Source organism: Pistacia vera, unplaced genomic scaffold (genome assembly GCF_008641045.1).
Source record: "Pistacia vera cultivar Batoury unplaced genomic scaffold, PisVer_v2 Contig52, whole genome shotgun sequence".
Classification (NCBI taxonomy): Eukaryota; Viridiplantae; Streptophyta; class Magnoliopsida; order Sapindales; family Anacardiaceae; genus Pistacia; species Pistacia vera.
In genome coordinates, this window is record NW_022196357.1 from 168,795 (window position 1) to 192,816 (window position 24,022).

The following is a 24,022-nucleotide window of genomic DNA, read 5'->3' on the forward strand; positions in this document are numbered from 1 at the left end:
TTACACTACAATACCTATAAAATAGAGGAATAGTTAGAAGGAAGTCAGTTGGGGTTTTATTGGCGTAGACTCCAACGATCAAGTTAATGTCAATATCGGTTGATGAAAAAACCTTAAACTCTAAACCTTTAATTTTTATCAAAGGGTTAGCATGCCTTCCCTTCTTGGTTTTCTCTTATGGTTATCTGTTGTAAGGCCTTTTTGGGGCCTAGTAAAGTATTATATATCCCATGTAAATCTATATTTATTTTTTTGGTATAATAGAATTTCTAATATGTATAATATTCTTTTCTCTCATTTAGCTCAATAGTTAATTCCATTGATGATGTTAAACTGAATATATATGTACACATTAATTATTCATATGTCATCGGCTTAATATCAGTAAGAAGACTTTTCCCCAAAAACTAAAGGGCCATTTAATCCTAGCCCATAATGAAAAACTTTGTTATTGTATAAAGTTTTGGGCCTGCATTCATGTATGGGAGCTTCTATTCAGGCTGAAAATCCTGAAAAGAATCCTGTAAAGGGAAGCTTCTATTCCACTCTACTTGCCACTAACTACGATAATTAAGATTTATTTTGCGACCGTGATGACCCTTTCGACAATAAAACACTGTCAATGGACAGAGTTAGGAATTCTAATTTCCAGGACTGAGTGGGTTGTAGTATTACTTATGTTTTCTGCAACCTCAAAAGTCAAAGTCTTCCACCTACTCTGTGTCATCCATTTCCTATTCAAATATGGCGGTGCGGTACACTGTCGCAAAAGCATATTGCATTTCTCCAATTTATTGAAATTAAAAGTATTAGCAGGAACCATGAAAAGGGAAGAATCATCAACTTTCTCAACTATTCTGTTTTCTTTGTTGATCTTTCTGTTCATTACTGAAATACAAGCGAGAAAACTTGTACAAGCATGTTCTTCTTCATGTGGAGACATCAAAAACATAAGCTACCCTTTTCGCCTGAAGGGCGATCCAGTCGGTTGTGGCCATCTAGACTATGAACTTTCCTGTCAGAACAACAAAACCATCCTGCAGGTCTATTCAGGGCAGTATTACGTGAAGAGAATTCACTACAATGATCAGGTGATCAGTGTTGTTGATGTTAACTTAGCCAATGGAAGCTGCAGCCTTCCAAACAAATTTCTGCCACAAGGAATTTTCAGAAATATATTCGACTATCATAATGGCTTTAAAGGATTCCAAGTACCTGATGGATACACCTATGCCAATTATATGAACTGCTCCGGCAATATCAGCGATTCGAATTATCAAAGAGTTCCTTGTTTGAGTACAAATCAATCTCAAATTTATGTCAATTATGGGGGTAGAAGTTTATCTGAACTGCCAGACTTATGCTATTTCATTACAGTGATTCCTATCCTTCGTACAGATGCACAGTTTTCTTCTTACGAAACCATCAGGAAGTTGCTTGAAGCAGGCTTTGAACTTCACTAGTCAGTTGAGTGCAAGAATTGTGTTGATGCTGGTAGCTTTTGCTTTTTGAATGTGGACACTNGATGAGAGAGAGAAATGATTATCCGAAGAGGGCTAGCACCTTCCGAGGGTAATAACGGGATTTCTATAGTAATAGTTACATAGAAAACAATTTGTGACATTTTAAGGGTTAAAATGGTCAAGCAATAATTAATTATATTTAATTATTATATCTTAAAGTGTTAAGATTAATGAGATGAACAAAAATAACCTTTTAATAGTTAAAGGGTAAAAAGGGTAAATTTATGGGTTGTTAATGTAAACTAGTTTAGTTTACATGGGCCCTTGAATAATATTGATTATTCAAAGGGTAGCATATTAAATTCGTGGGGTCCCTTTATAAAATAAGATTTTATTGGGCTTGGAAGTGAAAAATAAATAATTGCAAAATAGCCCAAGTATATATAAGTGCAAAAGGTTGCATTTTTGTTCATTATTCACTTGTTCACTCAAACACAAACTAAAAGCTCTCTCTCCCTAGCCAAGGCCACTCTCTAATCCTCTCAAGGTGGTGTTAAAGTGTGGAGGTTTCATCCTTTTGAAGCTAATCTTCATCAATCCAAAGCAAAGGAGTAGGTATAATCTCATATCCAAGCTTTGCATGTAAACCGTTTTTTTTAATCCATGCTTTCATGCTTTCATTCTCCATCTCCACCACTCTTCATGCATGCTGAATCTTTCACGGATGCTAAGGTAGCAAGTCCTACGTCCACTGATTTGTATTGATATTAGCGTGGGTCAGGTCGCAACTGCGAACTGACTTACAAAAGAGTTGGAAAAAGTAAATGTGTTTACAGGAGAGAGAAAGAGTTTTTCTCAGTATGAAAATGGCCGAATCCCCTTAATGAAGGGGTCTTCCTCATTTTATATCAAACTGAAGCGTATAATCATCATTAAATCCATGGGTTGGTGTGATTGTCAGGATATAATCCGGCTTTATGTCCCATTTTCCCTTTCCCAAGCTGACTTCGCACGACTTATTGCAGGGAAATGGACGCGTGTGAGCTCCATATCATTTGGCAGGTCTGACGTGTGCGTGTTGCTCTGACGGGAGCAGGTCACCCTTCACGTGACTTTCCCACGTCAACTCTTTATTTTCCCAGGCATAACAATTTTAGTGAACTGCACTGAGACTGTTGATTTATATGGGGCTATTGGACCGATTGAGTGTGTCAGTGGTGATAAAAAAATTGTTTATGTCATAGATTCTGATACATACATCGATGAGCTACCTTCAGCTTGCACAACATACAAATCATTTAATGTTACTGATTTTGATCTGCTGAAAGCTCTCATGAGGGATTCGAGCACACCAGAAGTCGGCTTAGAATGGAAAGACTTTGAATATGGATGCCAAGGCTGCGAGAAATTAGGGGATATCTGTTGTTTCAACATTACAAGCAATTCAACAGTCTGTTTGAAAGAACCACGTGGGACAGAGCTCTCTGTTTTCTGATATACTCTGTTATCTTTAATTTATTTCAGCCTCTTTTTTCATCTAAAATCTGAATTCATTTCTTTGTTATACTCTGTGGATCGAGCAACCATCAAATCATTTGTAATCTGAGCTTATTTTTTTATTTTTATTTTTTTCTTTTGAAATGCAGATCCTCGGGGTCCTGGAGTTAAAATTGCAGTATCCACATCCACCTGTATTGGAGGCCTTGTTGTTTTTGCATTGGTGATATTTCTTGTTTATAGATCTCGGAAATCTGAGCAGGAAAAGGAAATTCAAGTAAAGGTAGAGAAGTTCCTGGAAGACTACAGGACCCTCAATCCAACTCGATATACTTACAGTGAGCTTAAGAAGATAACCAGTAAATTTAAGCACAGACTTGGTCAAGGTGGCTATGGAAGTGTCTTTAGAGGAAAACTTTCTAATGGAATTCCCGTTGCTGTTAAGATGTTAGAAAATTCAAAAGGAAATGGGGAAGAATTTATCAATGAAGTGGCTACCATCGGTAGGATACACCATTTTAACATTGTTCGTCTTTTGGGATTTTGCTCAGAAGGGACACGTCGCGCGCTTATTTATGGGTTCATGCCAAATGGATCTCTTGAGAAGTTTATCTTCTCAAAGATTAGTGAATCAACTCATCGTCTATTGAATTGGGAGAAGCTACAAACGATTGCAATAGGTGTGTTGCACGTGGAATAGAGTACCTTCACCAAGGATGCAATCAGAGGATCCTTCACTTTGACATTAAGCCTCACAATATTTTACTAGACCATAATCTTCGCCCGAAAATTTCAGATTTTGGGCTTGCTAAGCTATGCTCTAAGGATCAAAGTATCATATCCATGACCGCGGCTAGAGGAACTCCAGGATATACAACACCCGAGTTGTTCTCCAGGAACTTTGGAGAAGTTTCTTACAAGTCCGATGTATTTAGATATGGAATGATGTTGTTAGAGATGGTTGGATGTCGGAAAAATATTGATCTTTCCATTGAGAATCAAAGCCAAATTTATTTTCCCGAGTGGATATATAACAAAGTGAGTCAAGGCAAAGAATTTGCTTTAGAAATTGAGGCAGATGGAGATGAAGAAATTGCCAAGAAGCTTTCAATTGTGGCACTTTGGTGCATTCAATGGAATCCAACAGAAAGGCCTTCAATGCCAATAGTAATACAGATGCTTGAAGGTGATATAGAAAGCTTAGAAATGCCTCCAAAGCCCTTTATTTCTTCCGATGCTGAAATGGATACAATTTGATATACTAGTGAATATTTGTTGTGGGATTATTGTGGGAGGCTCCTAGCACCTCGAATTGCTAGTGTTATCAGTTTGTTTTAAATTTTACTTGCTTGTTCATGAACCTACTGATATTTCCATTCTTAAATTCAGATCAATACAATGTATAGAAGTTTTCTTTCATCTGTCTTGTGTTTTGGTTTTGGAAATCTAAGCTAAATTCTAGTAGAATTCGGGGTTCCTATCAAATATTAAGTAATGTTCCAATCTGGTGTGCTGAGAGGAAGTTTAATAGGGCCTGACGTGTTATATTCTTTGTATTTAGTTTCAGGACCACAATGGCCATTTTTATAGACTTTAAGTAAAATAGACGACAAACTCACTATTAATTTAATGTCCAAATCAGGTCAACTCTATAGGTACTGGTTGACTTAATAAGCTTTGATGGCTCTGTGATACATAACCTTCTTGTACACATGACGTTTTATGGTTTAATTTATAACTTTTAATTAATTATCAATTGTTGGAGTTGTTGACTACTTCAGGATTAATGGGTAACGGAGACGCACTCGGGGGTCCCACTGACCGGTCAGTTGGGGGGTGCCCCGGGGAGTGAGCGGGCGGGCTGCCCCCGAGCCCGTAGGCAGTTTTGGGCTTTTCCATGTATAACCGCTGTAGGATTTCTTTTAAGTTACTAATTCCTTTTTGGGTTGGGTTTAGGAATAGGAATCCTTGTAAAACTAGGTTTAATCTCTTAAACCTAGTATATAATCATACTTTTCTCTTGTTATAAGTGTGAGAGCAATTCATTCATTGTAAACGAGAGAGGTGAGGCATATTGCAATAATATTGACTCAGTTGGACGTAGCCCACTTTAGGTGACCCAGGGTAAATCGCGCGTATTATTTTCTTTGTTTACTGTTTGTTTTGTTTTACTATTATATTTTGTTCCTGTTGTTGTCTCTATTTCGTTCATCAATTACCTTTTCTTTTTTTTTTTTAAAAAATTTTTTTTTGGTAAAGTTAACTTTATATTTGGCTGACCACCTTGATCTGTAGGTCATTTTTTAGTTAAGTCTTTGTTGGAAGAAATTTCTTACCATTGACTAACATGAAGCATAATGTATAGAAAAAGATAATTTCTAAGTCTTTAAGTCGTCCATCTAGTTTTGTCATAACCATAATGCACGCAAGCTTCCGATTAATATTTGTTTTTTCAAATCTCAGAAGAGGAGGAATCATGAAGAGCGAAGAGCCATCAGCTCTTTCAAATTTCCTATTTTCTTTGTTGATCTTTCTCTTCATCAGTGAAATACAAGCAGATAAACTTCCACAAGCATGCTCTTCTTCATGTGGAGACGTCACAAACATAAGCTACCCTTTTCGCCTAAAGACCGATCCAGTAGGATGTGGTGATCGTGACTTCGAACTTTCTTGCCAGAGCAACAAAACTATCCTAGAATTGCATTCAGGAAAGTACTATGTGACGAGAATTTCTTACGATGAACGTATAATCAGTGTCGTTGATATTAACTTAGCCAATGGAAGCTGCAGCCTTCCCTACAAGTCTGTGTCAACATATGCATTCTATCGTAACAGCTTTTATTTTTTTAATCCTTCTTACGATGAACATTCATATGCTAGATTCTTAAATTGCTCTAAAAATATCAGTGATTCGGCTTATAGAAGACTTCCTTGTCTTAGTGATCAGTCTTATAATGTTTATGTCAATTATGGTGGCTACTTTAAAGCAGTTTATGATCTTCCAAAGTCATTCTACTGCTCGTTCATTTCAAAGGTTCCTATACTAGAAGCAGATGGGGAAAATCCTTCTTATGAAGCCATCCTGCAGTTGCTGAAATCGGGTTTTAATCTCAGATGGTCAGTTAAATGCAAGGATTGCATTGCAGCTGGTCTATACTGCTCTTCCTATGGTGAATACTGCTACAAATATGGTAATAATTGAGCTTATCTTTCTACACATGATTTGATGGTTTGATGACTTTTGATTGATTAAGATTTTTAAATCTCTCCCATATGTAATTGCAATGTTTTTTTTTCCTCAGGATTTAATATCTCGCCCATATGTCGCTGCATATAACTCTACCATAATTTTTTTCTCTTTCACCCTTTTTGCAGATTATCCTTATGTTGTTTACTGGCTAATGGGTCTTTCACTATATCTTGCGATGATCATATCCGGTATAATTTCATACCTGGAATTCTTGTCTTATTTACAAATATGTCTGTAGAATTTTAAATAAAGTTTTATTTAATTACTGTGAGGTTATTAACACAATTAACATAAACTTGAGAGTGTAAAGGAGTGTTTCATCAAGAGGCCCCTCCATATATCGTCGTGCCTGACATTTGAACATAATTTTACAAACCTTATAAATTAACAAAATTACACCTACTGAAATCAACAGGCCCTGTAAATTTCTAAAAAATTTGTAATTTTAATTTCAAATCTCTTTTTTGATCTCTTCTCTCTCTAAATTGCAAAATCAAATATTGGTTTTGGAATTTGGATTTAAGCTGATAAAAAATGATACATTCTTTTTGAATCAAAATGTTATACCTACTCGCAACAGATCAACCAGAAAGCAAACACAAAATCACAAAAAGATTCACACACACAACACCAAGATTTACCGTGGTTCACTTGCTAGGATATGAGCAAGCTACGTCCACGTTGAGCTCGGGAAACCAGCGAGCTCGCTGCACTATATTGATCAAGATTGTAGAACACAACTCGACCAAGAATCAAACCCTTACACAGATCTTTCCAGAACCCGTAACACCCTAGAGAAACAGCTCTAACACCCAAGATACACTGCAAACTCTAGTACCCTCAAGTAGCCTGCAAACCAGCCACTTGAACACCCTGTTACAAGATTCACGATCAAGACAATACCCAAACCCTAAAGGAGGCTATTTGTTTTATAGAGAAAAAGAGAAAACACGAAAAGGGTTCAACTGTTGAGAAGAGACTATTGCAATGCTTTTATATTGTTGACTATCAGACTGATTTGCCACCGTTGGATACTCAGCCAACCAACGGACAGGATTAATCTTTGCTTGGCTCAACACGACATCGTCTCACTTAATGATAAAACGTCACCGTATGAAGCCATCACCATAACACAAAATAAAAACAATAACAAAATTTCAAGTTTTTTTGAATCTTATGATTTATTCTTGCATGCTTTCTGTTTGTGTGGTTTCTACATATGTTGGAATTCCTATTTTTAATTCTCTGACTGTTGTCTAAGTACATTGAAATAACTTTTTCGTTTCCTGGCTTGCAGCGGTTATTATTATACTTAGATTAATCTCTGCGGTAGTTTTAATTGTGTACCTTATTCACAAATGGAGGACAATGTGGAAGAAAGAAGATAAATTGGAAAAACTCCTGCAGAATCAACAATCCTGGATGCCCAAGAGGTACTCTTATGCTGAGCTAATTGCAGTGACAAACAACTTCAAAGACAAACTAGGCCAAGGTGGTTTTGGATCAGTTTATAAAGGACAACTTTATACTGGTTTCTTAATTGCTGTTAAAATGCTTGAAAATTCCAAGTTCAGTGTTGAAGAATTCATTAACGAAGTCTCTACAATCGGTAGGATTCACCATGTCAATGTAGTGCAGTTGGTGGGATTTTGTTTTGAGGATTCTAAACGTGCACTTGTCTATGAGTATATGCCTAATGGATCCCTTGATAAACATATCTTATCAAGGAGATGAAACTGAATCATTTAGTTGGGAGGAATACATGAAATCGCATTAGGAAAGCTCGTGGGATAGAATATCTTCATGGGGGATGTGATGGTGCATTCTTCATTTTGACATCAAGCCTCAAATATCCTCTTAGACCAACTTTACTCAAAAATCTCGGATTTCGGTCTTGCAAAGTTCTACCCCAAAGAAAATGATTTTGTAACCATTAGCGTTGCAAGAGGGACAATAGGGTACATAGCTCCTGAGTTAATTCAAGGAGTTTTGGAGCCATTTCTAAAAGTCAGATGTTTAAGTAAGGGTGTTGTTGTTGGAAATGGTTGGAGGAAGGAGGAATTCTGATAATATGTGCTCGTTCAAGCAAAGCATACTTCCCATCATGGGACATATGACCAAATCAATAAGGGAAGAGATTTGAGACTTTGGAATGTGACAGAAATTGAAGCTAATATAGCAAGAAAACTCTGCATCATTGGATTATGGTGCATACAAGTGAAAGCGTCAGATCGTCCCTCAATGATCAAAGTTATGGAAATGTTAGCGGGGAGCATTAACAACTTGCAAATGCCGCCTAAGCCTGTTTTTTCTTCTCAGCATAACTCTATTAGAGTGGTTCAATCAGAATCTTCAACAGAATGGCTGGGATCTGAATCAATATGGAGGAATGTCATAATGATAGTGTTTGATTTTGCCAATGGAATGTGTAAGTAAAATAAAAGCTACTTTTGTTTGTTGTACACTATGGCTGTCTTTGTGTAATACTAGTGAAAATTGATTACTTATGTAGAAGGAGGGTAATGATTCACCATTTGAAGTTCATCTTTAATTGCTATGGGAGCTGATTATGTATCTTTAAAGTAACGATTCACATCGAAAGTCGAACGGCTAAAATAAGACTGAAATTATTACATGTTTCCATTATGTTAAAGAGGACTCAAGCCCTCATTAACGAATTCCAGATTGTTCACTAATGATATGGGATTTGTAATTCTGTGGTAAGTGATATAAACATGCACTTCACTTGTATATGAATATATGTTTAATGGTTCTTTGATATTATCCCATTTTGTAAGAAAGTAAAGTCAAAGAACGGAAAACTGAGTTGTGGAGCTTGTTATGTCTTTACAACTTTGAAAAGAAAGTGCACTTTGGGGCACTATATATTTTTATTGGAAAATTAACATCTGAATTTTGAATATCAAAACATATATTCTAGAATTGAAATTCACTTCACCAGCATATATGTATATGTAGTGTAAATTGCAAGATTCCCAAACCTAAACATCAAATTGAAAAACAAATAAGAAGACAATAATTTTTACCGTGATTCACTTTCCCAGATTGAATAAGTACACACGTTGAACTTTAGTAAACTTGGGACTCATTGCACTAAGGATCAGATTTGTTACAAATACAATCAGATTAAGCTCAATTGAATCACTAACTCTCGGTAATCCCCACAAAGACCACCGTAACCTTTCCTATATGAGAATACTAACCCAGATTCTCACAACTTGAAGGAAACCCAACCCCTCAAACACGATTATAATAATCGCACAAGATTACAAGTCTATGAGAAAGCAAGAATCAGAAACCCTAACAAAGAAGAATACAATCGCAAAACTGAGTGTAAGGGCTGTAAAATTCGACTAAAGGATCTTCTTATACTCATACTGTTGAAGAACCTGCCGTAGATTTAGCAAGCAATCAACGACAAATTCAACGTAAGCTCTTATGAAACGATATTGTAAGCAGTACCCAACGACATCGTTTTGGGCTTCACCCTTCAACAGTATACGTCCCGCCATATGTTTCGAAATTACTCTCAAGAAAGAATTTTAACTTGCGTGTTTCTTTCGGGAATGATACATGAAATTTCACCCCTATATCATATTATCTTTGGGGTTTTTGGCCACCCTGAGCTTTAAGTTAATTAAAAAATTGCCCCGAGGGTTTCAAAAATAACAAAAGATACACCAAAGATAAAATAGCCATTTTAACGTGTAGCTCTTGACCATGACAGAGTACTGAAATTCGGACTCTAGAAAAAGAAGAAGAAAGAAAAAAAAAAAAAAAAAAACCTCAAACCCAGAATTACTAACGGTCCATATCCTACCATCAATTTTCTACACAAAGAACCACACAAAAACACTGTTTAAATAGTATTTTATTTTTTAAAATATTAAAAAAAAAAAAACCAAACCCAAAATTGCAAACCCGAGACCCACACAATCAGCGGCTGAAACCCCACTCAACCAAAAACCGCACCCACCTCCAGCATGCACCCACGGCCACCATCCCACCACCACCGTACCCGATCCCAACCCACTCCATCACACTCACACCACAGCCCACCCTAACCAAGCAACACAAACCAAATCACCATTAAAATTAAATTAGTTAACTACCATATCTCTATGGCAAGGCCAACAAAAACAATAAACAAACCCTAAAACTAAGACCATATCTCAGAGAACACCAAATAAGCACTTTCACATGTTATTAAATGAGATCACAAATCAACTTCCCAAGATTCAATTACCACCCAAATTAATTGTGGGGGGTAATGGGGGGGGAGGGGGAAGGGGAAAGAAAGAAAAGAAAACACCCAAACGCGCCGCTGCTGGTGGTTGGGTTGCGGGAAATGGGGATTGGCTGCTGCAATTAAAACGGAGGCTGGTGGGGGTGGGGCGGTGGGAGAGAATAGAATGGGTTAGTAATATTGGGTATTTAGGTTAATAAGTGAATGGATTTACTAAAAACATCAAAGACCCAATCATTTGATGTTTCGAGAATTTGATCTGCTGAAGCTATTGTGAGGGTTCGAGCACACCAAGAGTCGTCATAGGATGGAATGATTTGAATATGGATGCCAAGGCTGCGAGAAATCCCTTTCAACATTACAAGGATTCACAATCTGTTTAAAACAACCACGTGAGCAGAGCTCTCTGTTTTCTGATATACTCTGTATCTTTAATTTATTTCAGCCTGCTCCTCTTTTTTTTCATCTAAAATCTGAATTCATTTCTTTGTATACTCTGTGCACCGAGCAACCTTCAAATCATTCGTAATCGAGCTAATTTTTTTTATTTTTCTTTGAAATGAGATCCCGGGTCCTGGGTTAAATTGCGTATCCACCACACCGTATTGGAGGGCCTTGTGGTTTTTGCATTGGTGGATTTTCTTGTTTATAGATCTGAAAAGGAAATAAATTCAAGTAAAGTAGTAGGAAGTTCCTGGAAGATATAGTACCCTCAATCCAACTAGATATGCTTACAGTGAGCCAAAGAAAATAACAGTAAATTTATAACAGACTGTCTATGGTTTGGTTAATATTATATTTGCACGTCTTGACCACTGTGATCTGTGGGTCATCTCTTACTTTAGTCTTTGTTGGAAGAAATTTCGAACCATGACTAACATGAACACAACGTATAGAAAATGTAGTTTTGTCATAACCATAATGCACACAAGCTTCCAATTAATATTGTTTATCAAATTCAGGAGAGGAGGAATCATGAGGAGGGAAGAACCATCAGCTATTCAAATTTCCTGTTTCTTTGTTATCTTTCTCTTCATCAGTGAATAGAAGCAGGAAAACTTCACAGCATGTCTTCTTCATGTGGAGACATCACAAACATAAGCTACCCTTTTGCTGAAAGAGCGATCCAGTAGAATGTGGTGATTGTGACTTCGAACTTTCTTGCCAGAGCAACAAAACTATCCTAGAATTTTTCAGGAAAGCACTATGTGACGAGAATTTCTTATGATGAACATAAATCAGGGTTGTTGATTTAACTTGGCCAATGGAAGCTGCAGCCTTCCATACAACTTTGTATCAATAAATGATTTCGATGGCTTTTATTTCTTAACTCTTCTTTCTATGACAGTCATTTGCTATTCTTAAATTGTTCTACAACTATCAGTGATTCGGCTTATAGAAGACTTCCTGTTTAGTGATCAGTCTTATAATGTTTATGTCAATTATGGTGGCTACTTTAAAGAAATTTCTGATCTTCCAAAGTCATTCTACTGCTTTTCATTTCAATGGTTCCAGTATTACGTGGGTGTAATACGTCCTTATGAAGTCATCCGGAAGTTGCTGAAGTCCGGCATCGATCTTACATGGTCAATTGAATGCCGAGATTGTACTAAAGCTGGTGGTTATTGCGAATCTGATAAATGCTACACAGGACCTCTTAGTAAGCTAATCTTCGCTTAAAATTGATAGTTTAATGCTGATTGATTACTAATTTTCAATCTTATATGAAAATAATTTGAGAATCATCTCCCTGATTCTTTATATTAAAGTAAAATTCGTATTTCTGTCCGTATGCAGTAGTTTAGAGGAATTTCTCATACTTTCTGAAATTTATGGTTTAATCGCTAGCACCATTCCTGCTAGGTACGATTTGTTGCTGGGATTCCGATTCTGTTCTTCAAGACAGCTGTGCTAATTTTTATTAATTGTGGCTTATGCAGGATATAACTGGAAACCTGATCTAATTGGGCCAGGGGAGATGTTTGGAATTGAAATTATATATCTTGCGTGTATTTGAGTTTTTCTTTGATATATGGCTTGCAGTGGTTCTTATATGTAGATTTATATTTGCTCCAATAGTCATATTGTTGATATTTTACAAAATGTAGGCAAACACGGAAGACAGTCGATAATGGGAGAAATTTCTGCACAAACAGCAGTCCTGACTGCCTAAAAGGTACTCTTATTCTGAGCTATGGCTGTGACAACAACTTCAGAGACAAATTAGGCCAAGGGGGCTTTGGATCAGTTTATAAAGGACAACTTCATACAGTTTCCTTGACTGCTGTTAAGTTGTGGAAAACTCTAAGTTCAGTGGCAAGGAATCATAAATGAAGTCTCTACAATACGGTAGAATTCACCATGTTAATGTTGTAAATTGGTAGGATTTTGTTCAGAGGGATCTAACCGTGCACTTGTATACGGTTTATGCCTAGGATCTGATGTATAGTCTTCTTTCGAAAGAAAGCAAAAGGCAATTTAGCTGGGAGAAACTCCATGAGATGCTTAGGAACAGCTCGTGGAATTGAGTATACAGGAGGTTGTGATGTCTGCATTCTTCATTTCGACATTAAGCCTCACAATATCCTGTTAGACGATCATTTCATCCCAAAAGTGGCAGATTCGGCCTTACAAAATTTTATCCGAAAGAGAATGATTTTGTATCCGTAAGAACTACAAGAGGAACAATAGGTTACATAGCCCCTAAGTTAATTTCAAGGAATTCGGAGCGTATCTTGCAAGTCAAATGTTCATAGCTTTGGGATGTTGTTGTTGGAAATGGTTGGAGGAAGAAGGAATTCTATCATGAAGGAACTCATTAAGTAGAGCATACTTTCCTCATGGGTATATGACCGAATAATTGAAGGAGAAGATTTAGAGTCCCAATGTTTCTGAAACTGAAGATGTCATAGCCAAAAAACTCTCTATATTTGGGTTATGGTGCATTCAAGTGACGCGGGCAGATCGTCCTTCAATGATCAAAGTTATGGAAATGTTAGAAGGAAGCATTGACGACTTGCAGATGCCACCTAAGCCTTTCTTTTCTTCTTCTCAACATAACTCTATGAGAGAGGTTCAATCTGTCATTCTTCAACGGAGTTGCTAAGATCCGATTCAATAGTGGAGGAAAACCGTGTAAAGATACTGATGTATAGCTTTGTCGAAATGTGTCATAATAAAACGAAAATCTTCATCTATTTTCCTACCTTTATTTGCGTCAATTTTGAGATACTTGAAATCTTGAAACATCATCGCTCACAAAAAGCAAATATTATGCCCTCAGGCCTCTCAATAACATTCAGAACTCCTGTCCCACCAGTTCATATTTCTTTGCAGTGATTATTGACTTTGCATTCATATTTAGAGTCCAATATCTGTGGGACTAGTCCTACCTGACGCATTCATATTTCGAACCCATTCATAATTTAGAGTCCAATATTCGTGTGGAATAGTCAAAAGATATTAATCATTCTATCTTGGGGGTTTGATTAGTTGACTAAGAAAAATTGTTCTTTAATGAAGCTGAAGGAAAATTATTGCATTGCAGTTTTTCAGCAATGCAGAAAATCTCCAATCTCTCTCTCCTTTCCTCTCTTCATTTCCCTTTTGCCGAGTATAATCCTCTTCCTTCTCTTACCTGCACAGAATCCAAAACTTCAGGTGGAAACATTACATCTGAATTTTGTCCAATTACAAATTGCAGCGAAAGGGTCCAACCATCAGATTTCCTTTTAGACTCAATACTCAGCCATTTTTGTGGCCATGAAGGGTTTGAATTATCATGCTCAAATAACAACACTATCTTGCATCTTCCGTCATCTTCCAGTGATTACTATGTCCAAGAAATTCTATCGTGACAGCTTATCACCATTAGAGAGTGCAAGAGACCAATGCCCAATACAAAGTCTTCTCTCTCTTAATATCACAAACTCCAATATTTTTTTCTTCCCTTCTCAATTTCAGTCGGGGAAAATTTTAGTGAACTGCACTGAGACTGTTGTATTATATGGGGCTATTGGACCGATTGAGTGTGTCAGTGGTGATAAAAAATTTGTTTATGTCATAGATTCTGATACATACATCGATGAGCTTCCTTCAGTTGCACAACATACAAATCATTTAATGTTACTGATTTGACTGGAAGCTCTCATGAGGGATTCGAGCACACAGAAGTCGGCTTGAATGGAAAGATTTTGAATATGGATGCCAAGGCTGCGAGAAATTAGGGATATCTGTCGTTTCAACATTACAAGCAATTAACAGTCTGTTTGAAAGAACCACGTGAGACAGAGCTCTCTGTTTTCTGATATACTCTGTCTTATTTATTTCAGCCTCTTTTTTCATCTAAAATCTGAATTCATTTCCTTGTTATACTCTGTGGATCGAGCAACCTTCAAATCGTTTGTAATCTGAGTTATTTTTTATTTTTATTTTTTTCTTTTGAAATGCAGATCCTCGGGGTCCTGGAGTTAAAATTGCAGTATCCCACATCCACCTGTATTGGAGGCCTTGTTGTTTTTGCTTGGTGATATTTCTTGTTTATAGATCTCGAAATCTGAGCAGGAAAGGAAATTCAAGTAAAGGTAGAGAAGTTCCTGGAAGACTACAGGACCCTCAATCCAATCGATATACTTACAGTGAGCTTAAGAAAATAACCAGTAAATTTAAGCACAGATTGGTCAAGGTGGTATTGGAAGTGTCTTTAGAGAAAATTTCTAATGGAATTCCCGTTGCTGTTAAGATGTTAGAAAATTCAAAGGAAATGGTGAAGATTATCATGAAGTGGCTACCATCGGTAGGATACACCATTTAACATTGTTCGTCTTTTGGGATTTTGTAGAAGGTACACGTCGGGCACTTCTTTATGAGTTCATGCCAAATGGATCTCTTGAGAAGTTTATCTTCTCAAAGATTAGTGAATCAACTCATCGTCTATTGAGTTGGGGAAGCTACAAACGATTGCAATAGGTGTTGCCCGTGGAATAGAGTACCTTCACCAAGGATGCAACCAGAGGATCCTTCACTTTGACATTAAGCCTCACAATATTTTACTAGACCATAATCTTTGCCCGAAAATTTCAGATTTTGGGCTTGCTAAGCTATGCTCTAAGGATCAAAGTAATATCCATGACGCGGCTAGAGGAACTCCAGGATACAGCACCCGAGCTGTTCTCCAGGAACTTTGGAGAAGTTTCTTACAAGTCGATATATTTAGCTATGGAATGATGTTGTTAGAGATGGTTGGATGTCGAAAAATATTGATCTTTCAATTGAGAATCAAAGCCAAATTTATTTTCCGAGTGGAATATAACAAAGTGAGTCAGGTAAAGAATTTGCTTTAGAAATTGAGGCAGATGGAGATGAAGAAATTGCCAAGAAGCTTTCAATTGTGGCACTTTGGTGCATTCAATGGAATCCAACAGAGAGGCCTTCAATGCCATAGTAATAAAATGCTTGAAGGTGATATAGAAAGCTTAGAAATGCCTCCAAGCCCTTTGTTTCTTCCGATGCTGAAATGGATACAATGTGATATACTATTGAATATTTAAAAGGATATATGTCTTTCATATGTGCTATGTATAAAAGTTCATTCATTCTTCTCCATAATGGCAAGGGAAACCAAATTCAGATTAAGTTCGGATTGATTATCGAATTACATTTATTTTTTCGGGTCTTTCTAGAATTTATCGCAGTTTTAATATCTTTTTCTTTTCATTTAGGTGATAATCTCCATTATATTTTGAAACACGCAATATATGTGTTGTTGTGTTCAGTCTAGAATTAGGATTGAATGTTAAGTAACGTTCAATCTGGTGTGTCGAGAGGAAGTTAATAAGGCCTGACGTGTTATTTTTGTATCTAGTTTCAGGACCACAATGGCCATCTTTATAGACTTTTAGTAAAATAGACAACAATTTGATCAGAATTTCATCACTTACAACTAATTGCCAAGAAGCTTTCAATTGTAGCAATTTGGTGCATTCAATGAATCCAACAGAAAGGCCTTCAATGCCATAGTAATACAAATGCTGAAGGTGATATTCAAAGCTTAGAAATGCTCCAAAGCCCTTTGTTTCTTCCGATGCTGAAATGGATACAATGTGATATACTAGTGAATATTTAAAAGGATATATGTCTTTGAATACGTCTATGTATAAAGTTCATTCATTCTTCTCCTTGTAATGGCAAGTGAAACCAAATTCAGATTAAGTTCTGGATTGATTATCGAATTACATTTATTTTTTTTCGGGTCTTTTAGAATTTATTGCAGTTTTAATATTCTTTTTCTTTTCATTTTTGGTGATAATCTCTCATGTATTTTGAAACACGCAATATATGGTTGTTGTGTTCAGTCAAGAAATTTTAGGATTGAATGTTAAGTAATGTTCAATCGTGTGCTGAGAGGAAGTTTAATAAGGCCTGACGTGTTATATTCTTTGTATCTAGTTTCAGGACCACAGGCCATTTTATAGACTTTTAGTAAAATAGACAACAATTTGAATTAGAAATTTCATCACTTACAACTAATTGCCAAGAAGCTTTCAATTGTAGCAATTTGGTGCATTCAATGAATCCAACGAAAGGCTTCAATGCCAATAGTAATACAATGATTGAAGGTGATATTCAAAGCTTAGAAATGCCTCCAAAGCCCTTTGTTTCTTCCGATGCTGAAATGGATACAATGTGATATACTAGTGAATATTAAAAGGATATATGTCTTTGAAATACGTCTATGTATAAAAGTTCATTCATTTCTCCTTGTAATGGCAAGTGAAACAAAATTCAGATTAAGTTCTGGATGATTATCGAAACATTTATTTTTTTTCGGGTTTTTTAGAATTTATTGCAGTTTAATATTCTTTTTCTTTTCATTTTTGGTGTATAATCTCATGTATTTTGAAACACGCAATATATGTGTTGTTGTGTTCAGTCTGAAATTTTAGGATTGAATGTTAAGTAATGTTCCAATCTGTGTGTGAGAGAGTAAGTTTAATAAGGCCTGACGTGTTATATTCTTTGTATCTAGTTTCAGGACCACAATGCCATCTTTACAGACTTTTAGTAAAATAGACAACAATTTGAATTAGAAATTTCATCACTTACAACTAATTGCCAAGAAGCTTTCAATGTAGCAATTTGGTGCATTCAATGAATCCAACAGAAAGGCCTTCAATGCCATAGTAAACAAATGCTGAAGGTGATATTCAAGCTTAGAAATGCCTCCAAAGCCCTTTGTTTCTTCCTGACTGAAATGGATACAATGTGATATACTAGTGAATATTTAAAGGATATATGTCTTTGAAATACGTCTATGTATAAAAGTTCATTCATTCTTCTCCTTGTAATGGCAAGGGAAACCAAATTCAGATTAAGTTCTGGATGATTATCGAATTACATTTATTTTTTTGGGTCTTTTTAGAATTTATTGCAGTTTTAATATTCTTTTTTTTCATTTTTGGTGTAATACTCTCATGTATTTTGAAACACGCAATATATGTGTTGTTGTGTTCAGTCTAGAATTTTGGATTGAATGTTAAGTAATGTTCCAATCTGGTGTGCTGAGAGGAAGTTTAATAAGCCTGACGTGTTATATTCTTTGTATCTAGTTTCAGGACCACAATGGCCATCTTTATAGACTTTTAGTAAAATGACAACAATTTGAATTAGAAATTTCATCACTACAACTAATTGCCAAGAAGCTTTCAATTGTAGCATTTGGTGCATTCAATGAATCCAACAGAAGGCCTTCCAATGCCAATAGTAATACAAATGCTTGAAGGTGAATTCAAAGCTTAGAACATGCCTCGAAAGCCCTTTGTTTCTCCGATGCTGAAATGGATACAATGTGATATACTAGTGAATATTTAAAAGGATATATTCTTTGAAATACGTCTATGTATAAAAGTTCATTTCATTCTTCTCTTGTATGGCAAGTGAAACAAATTCAGATTAAGTTCGGATGATTATCGATACATTTATTTTTTTTCGGGTCTTTTTAGAATTATTGCAGTTTAATATTCTTTTCTTTTCATTTTGGTGATAATCTCTCATGTATTTTGAACACGCATATATGTGTTGTTGTGTTCAGTCTAGAAATTTTAGGATTGAATGTTAAGTAATGTTCCAATCTGGTGTGCTGAGAGGAAGTTTAATAAGGCCTGACGTTGTTATTCTTTGTATCTAGTTTCAGGACCACAATGGCCATGTTTATAGACTTTAGTAAAATAGACGACATTTAATTAGAAATTTCATCACTTACAACTAATTGCCAAGAAGTTTCAATTGGGCACGGAATTCAACAGAAGGCCTTCAATGCCAATAATACAAATGCTTGAAGGTGATATACAAGCTTAGAAATGCCTCCAAAGCCCTTTGTTTTTCCGATGCTGAAATGGATACAATTTGATACTAGTGAATATTTGTGGTGAGATTATTGTGGGAGGCTCCTGCACCTCGAATTGCTAGTGTTATCAGTTTGTTTTAACTTTGCTTGCTTGTTCAGACCTACTGATATTTCCATTCTTAAATTCAGATCAATACAATATATAGGTTTCTTTCATCTGTCTTGTGTTTGGTTTTGGAATCTAAGCTAAATTCTAGTAGAATTTGGGGTTCCTATTAAGTAACGTTCCAATTTGGTGTGCTGAGAGGAAGTTTAATAGGGCCTGACGTGTTAATTCTTGTATTTAGTTTTAGGACCACATTGGCTATGTTTTAGACTTTAGTAAAATAGACGACAAACTCACAATTACTTAATGTCCTTTGGACGGTGTTTCTCGAAATCATGTCACCTCTATAGGCACTGGTTGACTGAATAATTGAGTAAAAAATTTCAAGTAACCCTCTACATAATATTTAAATGGTTGATGCGTGTTTTGTACCAACGAAACGCATGTGTGAAATGCTGTAGGACTCACAAAAGTCACGTGAATGTAATGGATAAGAGATAGTAATGCAAGGGAGACAGTTCTTAAAGTGGTCAGATGCTAAGGTAGCAAGTCCTACGCACTGATGCTTATATGATGATAGGGGTCAGGTCGCTATTAGTGATGACCTTACAATATATTACAAAGTATTAATTGCTAAGAAAAGAGAGAGTAATAATCAGTGTAAAATGTGCGAATCCCTTAATGAGAGATGAATTCCCAATTTATGAGTCAGATGCCTGAGGCAGTGATCACTAAATCTGCAAGTGGTGAGATATCCGTGCAAATCTTTCTTATGTCACATTGCCCACCTTCTAGAGTGATTTGCGCGATTTAGAGCAGGGATTGGACACGTGGGAGACCCAAGCCTCTTGACTGACGCACGCCACTACCCTGACAGATGCAAACGGTGGTTGTTCCAATGATCTGATTTGCGGGCTAAAGAGTCCTGACGTCAGCCCTTGTATTTTTAGGCATAACAAAATGCCAAAAGCATATGGCACAATTATTTTTACTGCCTTATAGTGATTGTGACCGAGCTCTTGTTTTCTGATTTACTCTGTTATCTTAATTTATTTCAGCCTCTTTTTTCATCTAAAAATGAATTCATTTCTGCCTCTTTTTTCATCTAAAATCTGAATCATTTCTTTGTATTATTTGTGGATCGAGCAACCTTCAAATCATTTGTAATCTGAGCTTATTTTTTATTTTTATTTTTTTCTTTTGAAATGCGAGACTCGGGGGCCTGGAGTTAAATTGCAGTATCCACATCCACCTGTATTGGAGGCCTTGTTGTTTTTGCATTGGTGATATTTTTTGTGTTTTAGATCTCGGAACTTGAGCAAGAAAAGGAAATTCAAGTAAAGGTAGAGAAGTTCCTGGAAGACTACAGGACCCTCAATCCAACTCGATATACTTACAGTGCGTTAAGAAGATACTAGTAAATTTAAGCACAGACTTGGTCAGGTGGCTATGGAAGTGTTTAGAGGAAAACTTTCTAATGGAATTCCCGTTGCTGTTAAGATGTTAGAAAAATCAAAAGGAAATGGTGAAGAATTTTCAATGAAGTGGCTACCATCGGTAGGTACACCCATTTTAACATGTGTGTCTTTTGGGATTTTGCTCAGAAGGGACACGTCGTGCGCTTTATTATGAGTTCTTGCCAAATGGATCTCTTGGAAGTTTATCTTCTCAAAGATTAGTGAATCAACTCATCGTCTATTGAGTTGGAGAAGCTACAAACGATTGCGGTGTGTGACGTGGAATAGAGTACCTTCACCAAGGAGGCAACCAGAGGATCCTTCACTTTGACATTAAGCCTCACAATATTTTACTAGACCATTCTTCGCCCGAAAATTTCAGATTTTGGGTTGCTAAGCTATGCTCTAAGGATCAAAGTATCATATCCATGACCGCGGCTCGAGGAACTCCAGGATATACAGCACCCGAGTGTTCTCAGGAACTTTGGAGAAGTTTCTTACAAGTCGATGTATTTAGCTATGGAATGATGTTGTTAGAGATGTGGATGTCGGAAAAATATTGATCTTTCAATGAGAATCAAAACAATTTATTTTCCCGAGTGGATATATAACAAAGTGAGTCAGGGTAAAGAATTTGCTTAGAAATTGAGGCAGTGGAGATGAAGAATTGCCAAGAAGCTTTCAATTGTGGCACTTTGGTGCATTCAATGGAATCCAACAGAAAGGCCTTCAATGCCAATAGTAATACAAATGCTTGAAGGTGATATACAAAGCTTAGAAATGCCTCCAAAGCCCTTTGTTTCTTCGATGCTGAAATGGATACAATTTGATATACTAGTGAATATTTGTAGTGGAAGGCTCCTAGCACCTCGAATTGCTAGTGTTATCAGTTTGTTTTAAATTTTACTGCTGTGTTCATGAACCTACTGAATTTCCATTCTTAATTCAGATACATACAATGTATAGAAGTTTTCTTTCATCTGTCTTGTGTTTTGGTTTTGGAAATCTAAGCTAAATTCTAGTAGAATTGCGGGTTCCTATCAAATATAAGTAATGTCCAATCTGGTGTGCTGAGAGGAAGTTTAATAGGGCGACTGTTATATTCTTTGTATTTAGTTTCAGGACCAATGGCCATTTTTATAGACTTTAAGAAAATAGACGACAAACTCACTATTAATTTAATGTCCAAATCAGGTCAACTCTATGGTACTGGTTGCTTAATAAGCTTTGATGGATCTGTGATACATGACCTTCTTATACACATGACGTTTTATGGTTTAATTTAACTTTTAATTAATTATCAATTACCTTTTTTTTTTTTAAATTATTTTTGGTAAAGTTAAACTTTATATTTGGCTGACCCCCGTGATCTGTGGGTCATTTTTAGTTAAGTCTTTGTTGGAAGAAATTCTTAACATTGACTAACATGAAACATAATGTATAGAAAAGATAATTTCTAAGTCTTTAAGTCGTCCATCTGTTTTGTCATAAACATATGCACGCAAGCTTCCAATTAAGTTTGTTTTTTCAAATCTCAGAAGAGGAGGAATCATTGAGGAGGGGAAAGAACCATCAGCTCTTTCAAATTTCACGTTTTCTTTGTTGATCTTTCTCTTCATCAGTGAAATACAAGCAGGAAAACTTCAACAAGCATGCTCTTCTTCATGTGGAGACATCACAAACATAAGCTACCCTTTTCGCCTAAAGAGCGATCCAGTAGGATGTGGTGATCGTGACTTCGAACTTTCTTGCCAGAGCAACAAAACTACCTTAGAATTTCATTCAGGAAAGTACTATGTGACGAGAATTTCTTATGATGAACGTATAATCAATGTCGTTGATATTAACTTCGCCAATGGAAGCTGCAGCCTTCCATACAACTCGACGTCAGCAAATTATTTCTTCGGTGGTAGCTTTTATTTTCTTAATCCTTCTTTCTATGAAAGGTCATTTGCTAGATTCTTAAATTGTTCTACAGATATCAGTGATTCGGCTTATAGAAGACTTCCTTGTTTTAGTGATCAGTCTTATAACGTTTTTGTCAATTATGGTGGCTACTTTAAAAAAATTTCTGATCTTCCAAAGTCATTCCACTGCTCGTTCATTTCAACGGTTCCTATACTTGAAGCAGATGGGGAAAATCCTTCTTATGAAGCCATCCTGCAGTTGCTGAAATCAGGTTTTAATCTCAGATGGTCAGTTATATGCAGGAATTGCAGGGCAGCTGGTTATTATTGCTCTTACGATGATGAATACTGCTACAAATATATTGGTAATTGAGCTTATCTTTCTACACATGATTTGATGGTGTAATGTTTTTTTTTTCCTAAGGATTTAATACCTCTCCCATAAGTCACTGCATATAACTCTACCATAATTTTTATCTCTTTCACCCTTTTTGCAGATTATAATTTGGTTGTTGAATTGCTAGTATTCGTTTCCGAATGTCTTGGGATGATCATATCTGGTATAATTTCATAGCTGGAATTCTTGTCTTATTTTCAAATATGTCTGTACAATGTTTTAATAAAGTTTTATCTAATTACTGTGAGGTTATTAACACTATTAACATAATCTTGAGAGTGCAAAGAAGCATTTCATCAAGAGGCCCCTCCATGTATCTCCGTGCCTGACATTTGAACATAACTTTGCAAACCTTATAAATTAACAAAATTACACCTACTGAAATCAACAGGACCAGTAAATTTCTAAAAAAAATTGTAATTTTAATTTCAAATCTCTTTTTTGATCTCTTCTCTCTCTAAATTGCTAAATCAAATATTGGTTTTGGAATTTGGATTTAACCTGATAAAAAACGATACATTCTTTTTGAATCAAAATAAAAACAATAACAAAATTTCAAGTTTTTTTGAATCTTATGATTTATCCTTGCTTACTTTCTGTTTGTGTGGTTTCTACATATGCTGGAGTTCCTATTTTTAATTCTCTGACTGATGTCTAAATACATTGAAATAACTTTTTCATTTCCTGGCTTGCAGCGGTTATTATACTTAGATTAATCCCTGCGGTAGTTTTAATTGTGTACCTTATTCACAAATGGAGAACAACGTGGAAGAAAGAAGATAAATTGGAAAAACTCCTGCAGAATCAACAATCCTGGATGCCCAAGAGGTACTCTTATGCTGAGCTAATTGCAGTGACAAACAACTTCAAAGACAAACTAGGCCAAGGTGGCTTTGGATCAGTTTATAAAGGACAACTTTATACTGGTTTCTTAATTGCTGTGCTAAACTTCCAAAAACTCACCGCTTCGTTTTTTTACTTCAAGAAATCACCCAACACATTCTAGTTTTATCATCATGAATAGACAAAATAACAACCCCATTCAAGGAAGGTGTTTGCATAGGCCACATACTCTGTGGTGAGTTGAGTTTTTCTGAAGCTCTCCAAGCTTGGTTCAGGGAAAGATGGTCTGCAGCTTGCCAAGATGACATGCATGACACTGGTGTTACTTCATCAATTTTGGAAGGCTCAGAACCATCTGTTTGGTTTGAGCTTGCTTGAGACCGTGGTAGTGATAATGGCCAAAATGCTTGTGCCATATTTCAGATTCTCTAGCTTAACACTATGAGCTCTGAATTCTGAATTTTTCCATCAATGGGAAGATTTTTTCCCTC

The 24,022-nt window shown here is 36.1% G+C and overlaps 1 protein-coding gene and 1 pseudogene across 1 annotated transcript; both read left to right on the forward strand.

The window, feature by feature from the left end:
• The first annotated feature begins 821 nt into the window (after positions 1-821).
• On the forward strand, positions 822-5,791 carry LOC116106600 (rust resistance kinase Lr10-like). The gene is given in 5 exon segments (XM_031392970.1): positions 822-1,446; positions 2,606-2,932; positions 3,110-3,642; positions 3,645-4,146; positions 5,424-5,791. Coding segments are annotated over 5 exon segments (2,004 nt in total). The 3' UTR covers positions 5,441-5,791.
• LOC116106601 lies at positions 5,738-23,694 on the forward strand (annotated as a pseudogene).
• Positions 23,695-24,022: the final 328 nt, after the last annotated feature.